Below are 17,681 nucleotides of genomic sequence, written 5' to 3' on the forward strand. Positions count from 1 at the left end.
GTGCCACACTGCCATGCTGGCAGAGCCCAACTGGCCGTACGCTGTGCCATGCTCAGCTCAGAGCTTTCTAACACAGCACAGGGACTATGGAGGAAAAGTCATTAGTCTATGTTGCCTTCACATATGAATGGAGCTGTACCTGATTAAAATTTTAATACAAAGAAAAATTACAGGTTATTTGCCTTGATTAGCTTTCTTCATTGGAGCTAAGCCAGAGCTCCCACTGGCACCAGCCCTGAACGCACATTTTGCCTGTGTTTGCCCTCCCATCAGTGAGAGGAGGTGACATTGGGGCGCCACGGTGTGTGACTTGTTGGCTTTTCTGTGTTTTCTGTGCCACAACAAAAAAACACAGGCAAAATGGCACAGAGCTTCCCTCCAATGCAAACCAATGTAATATGTCCTCAGAGGTGCATACAGTACCTTAGACTTTCCTAAGAGGATTTTGTGGCTATTTGTCAAGAAAGAAAGGCGATTTAGTGTCCCTGCAGCCATGGGGAGCAGGCGGTGATGGCACAGGGACTAAGCTTAACTGGCCATGGGGACAATGGGATAAATAGATGGGGAATGCACACAGCACTGGGGATAGCTTCTGTGGGGAAGCAGAAAGAAAGTGGGCAGTGGGAGATGACGTGCACTGAAATACCCTATGGGAAATCAAGACTCTCACTGACACACACCAGTGGCTGTGAGGTCCAAGCCTGTCCCAAACTCCCACTGCCTAAGGAAAAGGGAAATGAGGACCTGAAGGGTGGCATGATGTAGTCTTTTGCTGACAAAGAGAAATAGAAACTGAGAGGACAGAGAGACAAAGGACTTGATCTGTCTGATGTTCTGCTCCTATGCTTGGACTTCTGTCTGTCTGTCTGCAGGCCAGTGGATGGGAAGGAGGTGCTGATGTGTGGTGTGAACCTCACACAGATGAGTGGGAATGGGGCCATGCAACCACTCTTCTATTTTAAAATGTTTCTTGCATTCTTCCTCCGTTACCATCTAGGCATCTTGTTGCAAAACATGGACATCCTAAACTATAATTTGCTTTTGTTGAGCTATTGATCCTGATTATGCCTGAGATTTGGGAGTTTCCCAAATACAATAACTGTGTTTACATGCAGTAGTCAGGGAGGAAATTGCATGTGAAAGCACTCAATAAGGAGATGGTATTTTGTTGCAATTATACATAAGCCTTGTGTTTACATGGGGTTTTTAAGGAGAATTCAAAGCATATCTCCTTTTTGTGATGCATCAACAAGCATATCAAATGATTGTTCAAAAAGCTTGTACTTTTTGCAAAAATAGAAACCAAATGGCTGAATGATTTCCAACAGAAAAAACTTGCCATAGCAATTCCATGGTCTATTTAAAACTCCTTTATAAAACCTTTTAAATAATAAAACTCTACACTCCCTATTAAAAAAAAAAAGCACAACTCTACTGGCTCTCTGGGTTTCAAGTTTCTAAGCATTATACATTGTAGGGCCTCTATATGAAGCACGTATTTGTCCCTGCATGGGCTGTATGTTCCCTTCTTTCTCCACAGCAGTTACTGGGCTGCCCATGTTGCTCCCGTTGTGCCACTGGGCTCCATAGGGCACTCGTAATTTGTTGCGGTCCCCAAGCTCAGCCTGAGCAGCTCTGGAGCTATTTCCCTCCCAGGACACCCAGCTGAGCTGCTGCTACTCCTGCTGAGCCTGAAGAGCAATGGCTGGAAGGCTCTGCTCTCCCTTTGCACTGCCTGCTATAGGAGCGTTGGCTGAGTGCAACAGAACCACTCACAAGAACAAATGTCGAGTGTGCAAATGGCGGAAAAAAAATAAAAGAGAATAAAAAGAATAAAGACTGTATACATTTCGGAGGAGTGTAATTCCACATTTTTGGAATGAGTGATAGCAAAACAGAGGCCGATCCTAAAACCATTCAGAGGATAATTATCTTTTCCATTTCTTCATGTGCTTCTTTTCAAGGGGAAAGACAACCTCCAGCACACCGGAGTCTCTCCACACCACCTCAGCTTGCTCTACATGTGTCCCTTGGATGTGCTGTGTGACGTGCATGGAACCCAAGCCTGCAGCAAGGGGTGAGCGCATGGCTGGCTCCTGCCATACACCTGCAAGGCATGCAGAGCTCATGAGCAAACCGCTTTGAATTCTAAGCTCCTCTGTCACACGAACTACAAATTGGCTTTCAAGTGCCACGCGTGCACCTTGGCCAGTCACAGGATACTTTTAAAGGACACACCTCATTTTGGGGTTTGTGTTACAGAGGCCTCTTAAAAACAATTCTCTTTTTTCCTTACAGAAAAGTCTGGTAATTTAGGCTCAAAACAAACACGTTAAATACATTACAAACTGAAACCATGCTCTTTGCACTCCCATTACAGCAGCAGGCCAGCTAACCTCATGCATAAACACGCAGATTGGCTAATTCTCTTGTTCTATAAACAGGATGTGTTGCACTGAGCGGCGGCATGGCACCTCTGCTTCAGAAATACATTCAGCTGGGCAGGCCCAGGGCAGGGGGAAGGCATGCACCGCACTGAGAGCAAACAGATGGGATTAGACACAGATTAATCACTTACGTGGGGCTGAGCTGATTGCCGGGATCGGAGTGGTACGTGCACAAGCCAGGGTTTGGGAGCGGCTGACTGTGCGGCACCTGGCCTGCCCGCACTCCATGCAGTGTTTGCATGTCCCTGCTGACCTCAGGAAGGCTGTCAGTCTGTCCTGTCCATCTGTCTTCCCATCAGCGATGGCTGGCTGATGCTTTGCCATGGTGAGTTCTGCTGCCAGAGCTGCTGCTCCCATGCTTTTTAAATAGAGGGTGGGGAATGTGCGGCTCATGTTCTGGTGCACCAGCAAAGGGCTCTGCTATGTGAACACAAACGCTTGATAAAGGCCTAGTAGCAAAGGAACAACTGTGGAGAGGAAACAGAGACACATTCTGGGTGTTGTGCTCCCCTTACCTCAGCCTGAGGCATTACTTACTCCTTTCGCCTTGGTCACTGACTGTGGGAGGTGAACAGCTCAGCCTCTGGCTCTGTTGCCATTGTCGACGCAGTGACCTTCTAATACCTGGACAGTGAAGATCCAAAGGGCCCCATTGTCTCTCCCAGCCTGCAGCCCCCCTCTCCTCTCTGACTCCATTTCTTTGCTTGGAGGTGCAGGTGCTGCAGGCGAGCAGCCCCGTAGGGCACCATTCTGTACACCAGGGCCAGGTCATCCCTGCAGTAAATCAGAGGAAACTTCTGTGATTTAAATCTTCTGGCATATGTTTCCATGTTTAGTGCTGTTTAATGAAAATGGCTTTTCTTGTGTGCCTGTGTACACAGACATATTTGGCCATGTTTTTCCAATTACTTTCACACAGCAGATCACATTCAAATGAGACTCAGAGTCTGGAGTGATGGTAGCTAAAAGCACACGGCCTTTTTGCATGCACTTGTGATATGCTAAAAATCTTCTAGTTTTTAACAAAGCCATGTTGTTGATAATTGTCTTTGGCAGAGGAACATTTAGAGGCCTGAAAGTTTGGATAAAGAGGAACTCCCGTAGAGTCCCAGACTCAAAAGCGTAATATTACCATTGGTATACATCGGGTGATTTCTTCAGCATGGCATAGCTGTCTGCCAGTGCCTCCAGCACTTGCCTGAAGCACAGCTGGCTGTACACTGAGACCCAGTGTGCACTTTCTACTTCTACAGGAGACAGATGCAGAAATTTTTTACACCTCAGCTGGAATTCGTGGCAAAGCACAAGTCATGCAGGGAATCCCAGGGTGCCAAGTGTCCACCAGGATGAAGCTGTGCTCGTTTCTGTGATCACTTCAGCAACCACAAGGTCTGGAGAAAGCACATGCCATTCAGTCCATCCATAGCTATGCACTTGAGGAAGATGGCAAAGCGGTGGCTGACAGCACTGACAGTTATCCATTGGTGAAGATATGATGTCCTTTTTAGATCCATCACTTTTTCTTTCCTCCCTTCCCTCTTTCTTTTCCCCATCAGACATTGTCTTGCTGTCTTGGCTATGATGAGTGGTTGGACTTTTCCTCTCTAGTGCTGAACTGGGGACTCTGTCCTTGCCATGGTTGCACAAACAACATTATGCCATGCCCTTCTATGTACCTTTAGTCAGCACAAATTGCCCACTAAGTGCTTGATTCTCCAGCCTTCTGTAGGTCATTCAGTGTGAAGCTGCAGAATACGCAGGACTGGTGGGTAGGATCCCATCTATCCCAGCCCAACCTGCCAGCTGGGAGGCATGGAGTGATGCGAGCCTGCTTTCCTTGGAACATGAGCTGAACAGCAATGTGTACTTGTTCAAAATAGCTGTGCATTTCAAAGAAAGAAACATTTTTCTGATTGGTTTCAGGTTTATAAGTTTCAAATTCAATCAGAGAAAGCATTTCTGGTTCACAAAGCCAGACTTTCTCAGTCAGCCTCTTCCTCCAGTCACAGGCATTTCCCAGCCATCTGCACACGTGCCACAGCTGGTGGGGAGCCGAGATGTGCCCAGCAGAATGAGGAGCTGCCAGCCCTGCAAGCTTGGCTCAGTGCAGCTCACAGACTGCCCTTTGCCAGCTTCCAGCCCCAGAAAGCACAGAGACAGGACACTGGTGAAGCAGTGTGCCCCCAGCCCCTCCCAGCCTACCAAACCCCACTCCCCAGAACTCCCTTCAGCTGTGCCTCGTGCCCGGAGCAGGCAGGCACCCTGCTTGTCCTCACTGTTAGAGCTCAGGGACCTTCTGACAGTCAGAGACGCTGCTCAGGCTGTGCCACGTTTGTCTGCAAGGAAATGGGATGTTTATGTTTGTTCTAATCGATACTGATGGATTACACTTTTGTTCCATTTAGCAGATGTTTGGACCATTTTATACCACAAAAGGTGATTAAGATCCAAAATACCGTAGGGCTGTGTTATGAGTAAGAGCCATTTAATAGCAATAACAACGAATAATAATGTGAAGTATGGCTTTAGTCATTATTATGTCTAGGGTTAGTTTGTTTTTCATATCTCTAAATGCATACATATATGTATGTATACATACACACACACACATATTTATAAGGAATACACCCATCTGCTGATCTCTTAGAGTAACAGTCTGTTCATCAGGCCTGTACAAGTCTGTACCCGCACACGTACTGCGATTAATGGGGATTCCTGAGACAGACGTGTGCATCTGGAGGGCTTCACCTGGCTCAGTGCTTGATGACTGTTCAGGGCCAGCATAGAAATAGGTCTGAGAAAGACATTTCCCTGGATGTCTGCATATAAATAAATTGCTGCTGACAAGGAATAAGTATAACAGAGGCTGGTTCCTTGTTATTGGCTAGAGCCATGAAGGAGATAATAGCTGAAAATATGGCTGTAAATGGGAGACGCTCATTTATTTTGCACAAATTCTTTAAAATTAGACCTTATAGCGAACACTAAAACATATGACTATTACATTTAAATGACTGCTTAAATCCAAAGAAAAAAAATCATGTGTTCTTATCCTGTCTGACAGGTGGCTTACTTCTGATCCTACCTCTTAATCTTCTAAATCATGTTTTCTTTCAAACTCTGTTATTCCATTTTAAAAGGAGATTGGGTTATGTAGGACAGTGTATTATGAAGCATAACACTCACTGCTGGTAAATCAAATATATTATTGAAAAGAAAAAAAAAGAAATTCAGGATCACTGTGTTGACCGGTGATACAAGAAGACACAACCATTTTCAGAGGTCTGGGAAGTTGGGGTCAGACAGTCTCAATTTTCAGTCTTTGACATATGTATCATTGTGAGCAAGCTGTGAGCTAGAAGATATCCAAAAGATGTGCTCAGGATATCTCTGCTTCTCATGCAGCCTCTTACTTGTGCACGTAGTGTCTGTTGTGCTCCTCCTTGCAGGCACAGGACACATCTGGGAGGGCTCTGTGTGACATCAGGTCCACTGGGCATTTCTGTGTCTTGGTGGGTGCGTGTCAGTTCATGGCAAATGAGGTATACATGGCCGCTACAGGCCAAACAGAGCTAAACAAAGAGCTCCAAGAAATGATTATGATGAGCTCACCTGGGGGCTTCTTCTCCCTTAAACCCCCTCTCCCCTCTCCTCCTGGCCAGTGCTGCTGCAAAGGAGAGCACACTATTGAAGTATACGCACCATGACTGCACTTTAGAGACAAAACTGGGAGCAGATGCTCCTTGGCTTATAGTCAGTCCTCCAAAGTCCAAGAATATCCATTTAAAGAGACAGAGGCATGCTAACTTTGTCCCATTAGCGGTTCATAACATTTTTTGTCTACTGCAAGGCAAGCATGAATAAAAAAGAAATTCCCTGATGTATGGGAACTGTTGAGTCACGGTTGGAATCCTGAGTGAACACCTGGGAAAGGACCCAATCAGCCAAGGGAGCACAGGTGAAGGCAATTCTGCTATGTGATAGGAAAGGGTGGAGCCTGGCTGCACCTCTCTTAGACCTCATTTAAGGGCTGACTGCCACTAGGGAAGGATCTCTTTCTGGAGATTCCTCTTTGGTGAAGCTTTCCTTTCTGAACCTGGAATCTTCTGTTATGGGTGAACAATCTACTTCCCTTCTTTTATAGCACCTTTCTGTTGTGCAGGTCCTTCCATTGTCACGTCTCTGTTGCAATGTCTTTCCCACTTTGTTGATCTGTCCAATTGTTACACCTGGCTGCGTGGGTTTTATGGATTTGTTTCTCCCCCTGCTCATCTTAATAAACTAAGATTCATAAAATTCAGGAAAAAGTATTTCATGAGGCTTCTGTTGGGTAATGATTGAATTGGTGTCGTTGAATGAGAATAATAGAGGAGGAAGGTCAGGAATAGACTAGAAATGGCTGTTTTGCTATCTAGTGATAGTGAGGTACCAGTTAATTAGACCTGCCAAAGAACTGGGAGAGGGGGATTACCTGCGTTGTGTGTCAACAGTCATATTAATATTCCTTAATTGATTGCACAGAGACTGGAGGAAAGTTGAGCAGCAAGCACTGTGCAGACCTCCAATAGCACTAGGCAAGCAGTGATTTTTTTGACAGCAAATGCAGAATCTGTGGAAACAGAGTCTGCTCTCTACATCCCCATTAATTTCCCCAGGTGTAGCAGGATAACTAACCTCTGACCTGAAAATCTATGCCCTTTCTCACTGTGGCCTGTCTTACCCTGTACCAGCAGCCTCTCACCTTGTGGTCCCAGCCTACAAATGAGGAGTCTGTGAGTATTCTTCCATTCAGCTCTCCCAATCAATATTAGCTTTTCTTTATTTTACTTGTAAATTTCCCTCTGTGCATGAAATAGTATTCCTGTGACAATCACAAAGATTGCATGTGCCTCTCACTTACAGATCTGTTTTGACCTTACTAAGGTATGGGGCACTTCATAATAGAAATGGTAGGAAATATCTATGTGGATTTTTTTGTGGATATGTGATTCTTAAAACATGCATTACCGCATTACATGTGAAATTTATCAGTGTGCTTTGTGTCCTTCCTTTCTCACAGCAGAAGGGTAACCACCTTGGTGATAGCCAATTACAGTGCGTGGGGCAGGTCTTGAGAGAGGTATGGGAACTGCAGTAAGGCCTGGAACTGATATTAATTACTTTTCTGTCATTAAGTGTCACAGCTTTTCTTAAGCTTCTAAAATATGTCCTATGTCAAATAAAAATGTAAATCGCCATGTACCCTAGTGGGCTTTGGATCAAGGAAGCTGCCAGCCACATGGTTCTTGTTATTCCAAAATGGGACCCTCTGATGTTGCTTATTGTTTGTATGCTGCTGTTTCCAGTCGAAGCATACTGCAAACAAGCATTAGAGTTTCTTAACTGATATTAATTGTTCAGATCGTATTTGTGACATTATGCCGATGATGGAGAATCACAATGTTCTGGATGATCTACCTTTTCATTTTACTCTAGACATAGCTTGGAAGCTTAAGAAAAGCAGTGGTGCCTACAATCACACATCATAAATTGCTGAGTGGGGTCACTTTCTTGGGAAATTTGTGGTTAAATCAGATTTCTTCCAGTGCTGGTGGCCTAAGGAGCAGCCAGAACCCTTGAAACAGGATCAAGTAGAAAGTTGCAGCCATAGATGAGCTGAAGAATTATCGAGCATCCAGATTTGCCTGGATGTTAGAGGGGGGAAAAAAAACAGTGGTTCTCAGATGACTCTCTGATAGATGAGCCGTGGTGAACGAGCCTGGCAATGAAATGGTGTCTTGGAGAAACTGAGGTGTTTAGGTTGAGGAAAAGAAAAGTTTCTTTTGTCTCAAGAGCAGAAAAAAGTCACCTCACTTGATGAAGGCTTAATCCCTGCAGATGGTCTGAAGCCACAGCATCTTTGTTCTCTCCATGCTAGCATCTGTTGAAAAGTTGTCATCACTGCTTATGCCAAATGCTGGATGGGGAACAATTTGTGTAAATCCTGCTCAAAATAACAAGCTCGTTAATAGCTTATATTCTGTATAAGCAGCCAAGGTACACTTAGCCATGACAGTTTTCTTTCAGTGGACTTTAAGGTATTATCAGCTGTGACAGTGTAGAGTGGTGGAATGTAGGGAACAAAAGCCCCACACAAAGGAGGCACTTTAGGTCTGGGTTCCTCTGCTTCCTAGAGGCCACACAGTGCTGAGCCACAGTGAGATTCTTTTCTCTAATTAATATTTCATTCTCTGGGAGAGTTTTGAGTTATCCCTTGAGATATGTTAAAGGAAAAGAAACAAGGCTGCTGAACTTGAATTAAGAAAGGATGTTGAAAGGAGCTGCTACAGCCTGTAACTTTGGGCAAGAGACATATAAAACCATACTGTATTAGTGCACTTTTCATTGTGTTACTTGTTCTATGTCCTATTTCATGGTCTGCTCCAATAAAGTCATGCATAAATGCTGCTAGGAACCATTCACCCCTTTTACCTTTTCTACCTCCCCTGGACTGAGGCATCTGATACTTCATGTTCTACGGAGGTATTTGTTTTCCACACTGACCCAAAATATTTTATGACAGCAATAAAATAAAGTGGCTGTGTGGTTAGAATTGCTGAGTTTAGCAAGGAAGGTGAAAGAATGGTCACTGGAGAAGAACTGCTGCTACCAGCAAGTGCAGGGAGTACAACTAGGGCAGGCTGACAGGCCCTCCAGGCTCTGCAGTGTTTGACTGTGTGAGCCATGGGAGTAGTGCTGTGTACCCTTACAGATGTGGTAAATTGGGCACTGCAGTAACAGAATGACATCAGTCATTACCAGCAAGGCTGTAACCACACAGGTAGCTAAAAGGTGAAACTGAGCCACTTGTCATGGGCCTCACCTTTCAGGTGCTCTGTTCCAGGGACCAGGGAAGAGAAAGGCCACTTACTGCAGGGCTCCAGCTGTGTGTAAAAGCTGAGCTGCTCCATCCAGTGGCTTTTTGTTCCCTTCACCAAAGGCTATTGTGAGGCAGAAGTCTCTTAACCCAGCTGTTATTCCTCAGGATACAGCTTGTATCCTGAGCAAAGTAATTACAGATCTAGCCTTGCAAACTGGAGGTACAGTAAGAAAAATGATGCCACTATGTTTTGAGAGGTTTACCTACAGGCTTATCAGACACCATTTGGAGAAAGCCCTCACTGGCTGAGCACAGAGAGAGGCCCTTAATCTATCTAATGGCTCCCATGACGTTGATATACCATCTCTTTCATTGTTTGTTAAGGACCTCTCAAGCATTCTGCTCATGTGTCACTGGATGGTGTTATCCCAGCAAGTTATGGCTGGTGGCACACCTAGGTTAGAAGGGCTGCTGTGGTGTTCCAGGAGAAACAGATTAAATATTGTTGTCAGTCCACCATGAAGCACCTGCAGAGCCTCCCTTGTGTGAGGAGCCATGCAGTATTACAGGCCTGGTTCACTGGTCTTAAGGGGCAAGGGGCTTTGTGAGGCTGTGAGCAGAGCTGTGGCCCCAGCAGGGCTCTGGCCCTCCCTCAGCTAGTGGCAAGGTGTGATGACAAACACTGGGGTAAGAGCTGCACAGCTTGTGCTGCAGCCCCGTGTATGGAACTGAACCAAGATGGCCCAGTGACCTCTGGAAGGAAGGGTGCATCATGCTTTCCTCTGGCTGCCAAAGAAAGCTTTTGAAAGAGTAAATGAAAGAGTAGTGTAAACACAAGGCCTTTTAAGACGTATCTCCTTGTCACTTAAGTGAGTGCTAATTATTAATTTGATGAAGTTGAACGTGAAAGCAAGACTGCAGGGCTCACTTTTCAGGAGCAGATTTCCTTTGCATATGGTCTGCAAGCAAAGGGAGAGCCAAAGGAAGGCGAGCTTGGGCTGGCAGCTCCAGGTTTGGAGCAGTGGCCATGGAGCCAAATGTTTGGTAAATACAGTTAGCTGGGGGAAAGAAGTATGTGAAGTTTGACAGAACAGTGACCTAAAAATGAGCCTCAAAGTGCATCTTCACGGCAGACTGAGAACAGGGAGATCTTAATTAATTATAATTATTACACTTTTAAGAGAAGAGGAAAAGCAGACTTTCTCTCATGATATACACAGAACAACTTCAAAACTGTTTACACAAATGCTGTGAATTCTGCAGGGTGGGTACTACAAATCCATGTCAGATGTTAATGGAAAGAACGGCTTTTGTCTTGCAGGATGGCAGCGTGCCACTGTTGAAGTAACAAGCACACTCACTGTGGTGTGCTCAGAGTTGCTGGGGCTGGAGATGAAAGATGAACATAAATCAGCCAGCCTGATGTGGGGCTGTGCCTGCTGCCAGTTTGTAAATGATTCCTGTCAGTTTCAAGCCAGAAAGTGCAGAAACCTGAATGCTATTCAGCTGGAGCATCCAGCAGCCTCTCTGTGTCTTTGTGTACAGAAATTGCCTCCCTGGTAATACCATCCTTTGCACACTGAGCTTTGAATCAACAGATGTCCAGTTTCCAGACTCTGTAGAAGTAAAATCTACTGCAGAAATCTCTCCTGCAGGTCTCTACATTGGCAAAGCGAGACAGGAATATTTCACCTGACTGCAGAAGTGTCTAACACAGCATCCGCTAAGCATAGTGCTGCTATCGGAGCTGCTAGACGTCCTCAGACAACCTTGTCAGAATTAATGTGGATACACAGGAACACTCTGTGGCCTCAGATGGCTGTGGGGAGATCCACGTGTGTTCTTGCTGTGTGGAGAGCTGGAAGATGGGAGGAATAGGATTGCTACACAGTCACCTTGCAATGTTGGTTTGGGGCAACATTTGCTCAGCACTGAACAAATGGAGATGGGATGGGCTGGGGGCCCATGAAGGTACTGCATGGAGCCTGCAGCTGAACAGGTTTTACCTCTGTTGTGAGGATGAGGCTGCTGTGTGGATGGGAAGCACCAAGTCAGTCAGATGGTGAAGCAGGCCTGACCCCATTATCCAGCATATGCTCTACTTTTATGTATTATGATTGTGTAGGAGAATTGGTTAAGTGCAGAGTCCTCTGGAGTTTGCCCCAAAGAGGTGAAGGAGTTGCCTGGGAATGGTGTCACCTGCACAGGGGCAGCAGCCCACCTGCAGAGACAGAGATGCTGCTATAGCAGCATTCACAGTGAAGGCCAAGGTAGATCTGTGCACTCCACCCTTACAGCTGGTGTGTAAGTATGTGGCTGGAAGAAACGGACTATTTGGGGTGTAGAGGAAGGGCTACAAATGCACAGGCAAAGGGAAAAGATCTGGTGTGGCCAGACAGAATAATCAACTAGCAAGAGATACAAGTGATGATTTTTAACAAGCCATTAAATGGTTGCCTTAGAGACAAGACTGTAGAAACCACGACTGACCCAGAGGAGAACGGCAAGAAGTCCCCAACAATCCAACAGGCCAGCAAAGCAGTCCTGTTGGCATGAAGTCAGCATGAAATTACCCAAAGGGGAAAGCAACTCTGGGCCAGCATGCCAGGTTCCTTTCATCTGCAACAGCTGCTACGATATCACTCGTTTCTGAAGCTGCATGGACTGACTCAGAGCCTTGTGGTGGCCTCCTGGGGCTGCTGGGAGTGGTACGCGTGCATCGAGACACGGGCATCCTCAGCCGCACTGCAAGAAACCTGGTAAGCAGGCAGCGTCACCGAGCCTGCAGAGGTGCTCGGCGTTTTGTTGCACCAGGTCCTTACGGGCTGTGGCTGTTTCTAAACTGTTAACTCCCCCAGCTGGTGAACGTGTGCTATTGCCGTGAGCCACCTTAACCTCCTGTCCAAAATGTCGCTGTGAGGACATACTGCGGTCCCAGAAACTCAGCAGGCCATCCAAGGCATTACTGTTTTGGCCTGTGAATTTGTAAGGAGCTGCTGGCTGACGTGACCTTCTGTGCTGAAAGAGAGAATCAGAATGCTGCCTCTCTTGATGCTTTCATTGAGGTGCTGGTGCCCTACTCCATGCAGGAACATTCCCTGGGTCCCCCTATATACTTGCCATACTATCCTTGTCCAAAAGTCATTCTAACCCTTGGCTGAAAGTAGCTTTTCAGCTTTCCTTCAGATAACTCAATTGAGCTAAATTCACAACCATGCCCTGAAATCCACTACCTTAACCCACCCATCACGTGTCACCTCTGATTGCCTGGTTTGAACGCTGCCAGCATCTAGCTGGGATCAGTTTTGCACATAGTATCTGACAACCCTAGGACAGACACAGGCAAAATCTACCCAAAAAAAGAAGCCATCAGCAAACAGCACACTTGGCCTGTTTTTTTTTTTTCTTAAGGAATTACAACAAAAGTTCATCATCAAGAGACACCTGTTTGTTCGAAGAGATGCAGCCAGTAAAAAGAAAGATGTTAGTCTCCCATCGTCAGCTATGTAATGGGGTTGAAGCCACAGTATCTAGGCAGGGGACTTTACAACATGAACCTTGAGCCTTCTGGGGCTGCCATCATGGGTAATTAAATGGCTCTCTGCAGGTCACAGTCAGTTGCTTTCACTGTTCCCATAGTATGGGCCAAGAACGATGGAGCAGCCTGGGTGCGATGGATGCAAACAACCTTGTGTTAAGAAAGAGAACTGCAGAAGCAGCAGTAGCTGCACATTTCAGTGGCATCACATTCAGTCTCTTGTGATAAGGGAGGAGTACATGGGAAACAGCACCACTGACAGGGGGGTCAATCTGGACAAATGGCTCAAAGTGTGTGAGTTATCTGACCATTCAGTGGGTGAAAGTGGCAAAGCTGCAGCACCTGGTGACCTCCAAGAGGAGAGGAGGAAGCAGGGAGTACTGAGTGTGTATGTTTGCCTGAGGATGGCAAATGATGTGGATAGAAGGCAGATGTGTCTGAGTGGACCACAGGGTGTGTCATAACCATAAACCAAGTAACTGCCCCTCAGGGCTAGGTAGGGTGAAGGAGGAGCCAAGACCAGATCTGGAGGTGGTGGTAGGGACTGCTACAAGCAGACCAGGCGCTGGCTTAGTGCTGGGGGATGCTTGCAAAGGCTCAGCACAGCTCCCCAGTTCCTGCTTGCACTGAGAGAGCAGCAGAACAGGGCAGACACCACTCTGAGCCTCTAGCCCTGCCCTGCACCCCTCCACCAAGCCCACACACTGCCCCTCGCCGACCCCACAAAAAGGCCAGGCCCAGGCAGTTGTATACAAAACCTGAAATAGTTTACTTTGCTTTCTCTCTTTTTTTTCTTTTTTTTTTTTTCCTTCTTTAAACTTTGCTCTAGGTTTACTTAGATTTCGTGAACTCGATACAAGAGCATTTGATATGAATTGGTAAATAAAACACCGTCATAGATAGATAGCCACGATAAACTTTGTTAGAAATGTACATGTCGCGAAAAAATAATAATACTAATAATAATAATCATAATAAAAAAGCTGGCGTGACGCCCAGGCCAGCATGGCCCTGATGGCCATGGGCTGCGGGTGGCTCTGGTTCCCCGCGGGCGCCGCGCCCCAGTAATGTGTGTATATAAACAAAGCCCATAAGAAATGTACAAATATAAAAAGCTACAAACATTAATAAATTACATCGTCACAAAACACGGAAACACTCCACAAGGTGCTAGTAAAATAACTGTCTCCCTCCTCGTACAAGAAGTTACGCAAAGAGCTGGTAAGGGCCACTGCTACGGGCAGCGCCCGGAGAGACTTTCCCCTTATAAAAAACAGGTGGTCATTATTCCAAAAGCTATGTACAAGCTACATTCTAGGAAAAGGATGCCTCGGGAAACGCATCAACATGGCACGGCCGGGGGGAACGCTCCCAGTGCCCCCAGTCCCCCACCACACTCCGTCCCCGACCCCTCGCTGTCCTCACCCCCGTGGGCCGGGTGCTCTCTCACCTCCCGGCACGCTCAGCACCGTGGGGCCAGGCGAGGATTAACTTTTTGCGGACTAGTCACTCTCAGCACTCTGAGAAAGGACATCTATATTAAAAAATATTTATAGCAGGATTCTGTACACTCCGACCGCCGAAAGTTAAGAGGGTTGTTATCGTTGTGCTCCAAGTCAGGCGGAGCTAAAGGAGCAACTTCCCATTCCGGTGGATCTTCAGGATCTTGCCGAGCCGCTGCTTGGCCGTGGCCATCCCCTTCTTCGTGCGCTTTCCTGGAGGGAGAGTGGCAGTGGTGAGCCCCAGCCTGGCTCCTGCCCCACGCCATCCCACAGCAGCGAGCCCTCAGCCCCACACCACCACCTTCCCGACCCCATCCCTACCCCAGCACCTCCAGGAGACCACGGCTGTCCCTCGAACTTGAGGGATCTCCCACAACCATCCCAAACCCAGACGTGCCTCAGAGAGAAGCACAGTCTCTTGCACAAATCAGCACCACTGCAGCCAGGGCAGGTCCCAGTGCGTACCTGCGGCACCAGCTGCCTCCACAGTGCCAGCACTGCCGTGCTGCGCCCATGCCCGGCCCTGAACCTGCACACACCCCAGCTCAAGGGGTGCCCCAGCGTGACCACCCAGCCCCAGTCATTCCAGCACTGTCTCATGCCTCAGAGCTCACCAGAGCAGTACCTCTGTGTAGGTATTGCTGCACACACAGAGGCACCCGGCAGGCTGTCAAACACTGCCTGCATTCACCACATACACACGCAGGCACCTCTGGGATCTCTGAGCAGCTTCTCCACTATTTCACACATCCTCAAGGGAGAATCTGATGCCCAGGGCACAGCTTGCATGCCACCTCACTGACACTACCAGTGTGCTTTCCTTGCCCTCTCTTTCCATAGCACTACAGACACCATCTGCAGTCAGCCCAGTCAGAAAGCCACTGAATACATACACACGTACACACATGTTCAGATTCAGGTTAGCACCAATGCACTACAAAGCACTCAAAGTGGACAACCTGCCCTTTCCTCATACTCATGTGACAGAAACACCATCACAAACCAGACCCATGCTCACAGGATGCACCATTCAAGAAGGTCTGTGTTCCCCCACACTCTTCCACAAGGACCAGTGCAGCAAGCACAGCTGATCTCCACCTCATCTCTCGCCAGCTCCCACTTTACTTTACAGGCCTCCAAGGCATCTGAGACCTGGCAACCACATCAACCCACCCAAGTCCTTCCTATCCCACCACTATTGGTGCATCCATGTGTAATACCTCAAGCATCTCAGCTCCTTTCCACTTCTCCCATCTACTTTGTGTTCCAAGCCATGACGGTATGGGTGACACTTTCCATGGGACTACTCAAGCCCAAAAGGCAAACAGTGACTTCCACACTATAGCCTTTCTCAACAAGAATGTGCTTCTACAGTCACTGATAGTACTGAAAGGCAATTTATAATTTCTTCATTTTTCATCCTTTTGCCTCATTCTGAGTCATCTATCCTCCCTAAAGTAGTCTGAGAGCTCCCTGATTCTGCTTCATCCCATCATCCCTTCATTACTGATGATACCCAGCCTGGAACTCCCTGTGTTCCATGCAAGAGAGATAGCTTGATGTCCGCTTGGTGGCCCCAGCTGTCTCAAGACCCTGCACTGGAGGTTCTGAAAGTGCTCCTTCCCCTGCATGGACGGGTATGCACTTCTGGCACATGGTTCCTCCCCTCCTTTGAGGATCGAGCTATACCATGGGCAAGCTGTGTTCCACATGCCCATACAAGCTCTCTCCACGATGCCCTGGCTGGTTTGCCCAGCTCACTGGCCTGACTGGGGTTGGGCTCCATTCAGCACTTCTCTTCCCACCACTTCTTCCACGGATCTCTTGGGCCTTCATGACACCATTTCGCCACAGAGACATAATTCCAGGCAAGAATTTTCACTTCATTCCAGTTCTGTAGAGAGCCACAGGTGTTGCCAGCTCCTGGAAGGGCCCTAGAGTCTACCATGGGCACATCCTCCTATATGGCCTGTGATGTTTTACCGGTTGGCACCCCTCCAAGGGGCTGCAGGACACCTCACACTATGATTTGCTCCACTCACATACAGAAGAATACTGGAAACAACTGCCACATAGCCTCACTTTTTACAATAGGTCTCTCCTGTGGGATCGCACGCTTGATCTTCATCATACACAGTGCACTTGAAGTTCCTGCCCGTCCCACACACCTGCCTTTATTGTGCTTTCTCAGCAAAGTTCAAGCAAGGAACAAGGAGGTCCAAGCCCAGGCCCCAGACAGCTCCAGCTTTTTAATGCTTTCCCTACAGCCGATAACAAGCGATCTCTTCGTCTCTTGGTTCTGGTTATGTGGTTGGGTAACTCCCAAGGCTTGACATTCCTCTGCTCCCTTGTTGCAGCTCTCAGGACAGCTTTGCAGATTCTCACTGCTCTACACTTGCCGGGCAGGATGTCCTTATTTACACCTCTGCATAGCTACTGCATAAAAAGAAGCCTAAAACAGCAGTGCCTAGCACAGCAGCCTTCATGGATGCCTCCTTCCCTTGTCAAAGCTTCACCAGACAGGCTGGACTGTGATGTGACCACTGCGTGTCCTCCTCAGAAAGCCCAGGGCATGCTCAGAGTATTTCCTAGCATAGGACGCCTCACAGTCTACAACAGCAAATGCCAGGCAGCAAAGCACATATTTAGGCCCACGCTGCAGCCCAGGCCCAGGGCAGCCAAGGCTATGGGTCAAATCTCCAACCAGGTTTGTCCTACCAAAACAATTCCACAGACCCATGACAGACACCACACATGAAGGCCCTGCAAAGGGCATGGATTATATGACCAAATCACCCTTCCCCATTCCTACACCATAACCCCAGGCGTTTCCTGGTACCTTTGGCGGAGGCATTGTTCTGCGAGGATGATGAGGGTCTCCTCTGTGTGAGGAAAACACCGGGTGCCATCGGCTGCGATCCCCTGTTAGGCTGGGCGGCCCCAAAGGTGCTGGCCCCTGCGGTGTACTCGTGATCTGTGAGGCTGCTGGCATGTGACTCCAGCTTCGGCTCTGGCGAGCTGCCTTCCTGAGCTGGTTTGTTCGCGTTGTTGGTTGACAGCTTCTTTTTGGTATTTTTTTTCTTCTTGCCTTTTTGTTCCTCCTTTAAAATGACAAACATGAAGCTCAGATTAATCCTCAGAAGACCTTTAGCTATGGCAAGGGCCAGTGGTGCTGCTTAGGGTCCTGATACAATGAAAAACAACGAAGTTTGCCACGTACAAACTGCTCAGAGTCTGTTCCGATACCATCTCGCTCCCAGCTCTCTGCCACATGCACACGCTGCCTTTCTTGCATCTACGTATGCGCCTTGTGCAGAGCCTCCTTGCTTGTTAAC

At 47.5% G+C, this 17,681-nt stretch overlaps 1 protein-coding gene and 1 long non-coding RNA gene across 4 annotated transcripts in view; one reads left to right on the forward strand and one right to left on the reverse strand.

The window, feature by feature from the left end:
* Nucleotides 1-5,934: 5,934 nt before the first annotated feature.
* LOC109369917 lies at nucleotides 5,935-11,739 on the forward strand. Of its 3 annotated transcripts, none has more exons than XR_002119585.2 (4): nucleotides 6,523-6,562; nucleotides 7,178-7,219; nucleotides 7,507-7,566; nucleotides 10,628-11,739. It is a non-coding gene; the product is annotated as an uncharacterized LOC109369917 (long non-coding RNA). The 3 variants fall into 3 exon arrangements; XR_002119584.2 differs by having other exon boundaries at nucleotides 6,524-6,562; nucleotides 7,103-7,219; XR_002119583.2 differs by having other exon boundaries at nucleotides 5,935-7,219.
* Nucleotides 11,740-13,627: 1,888 nt separating this feature from the next.
* PHF2 (PHD finger protein 2) overlaps nucleotides 13,628-17,681 on the reverse strand; it is a 42,510-nt gene continuing 38,456 nt past the window's right edge. Inside the window, exons 21-22 of the mRNA XM_031555507.1 lie at nucleotides 17,186-17,447; nucleotides 13,628-14,559 (exon numbers count right to left, since the gene is read on the reverse strand). Of these exons, the coding sequence (XP_031411367.1) occupies nucleotides 14,471-14,559; nucleotides 17,186-17,447 (351 nt within the window). The 3' untranslated portion in view covers nucleotides 13,628-14,470. The remainder of the gene's footprint in view (nucleotides 14,560-17,185; nucleotides 17,448-17,681) is intronic.

This window comes from Meleagris gallopavo, chromosome 14, assembly GCF_000146605.3.
Source record: "Meleagris gallopavo isolate NT-WF06-2002-E0010 breed Aviagen turkey brand Nicholas breeding stock chromosome 14, Turkey_5.1, whole genome shotgun sequence".
NCBI lineage: Eukaryota > Metazoa > Chordata > Aves > Galliformes > Phasianidae > Meleagris > Meleagris gallopavo.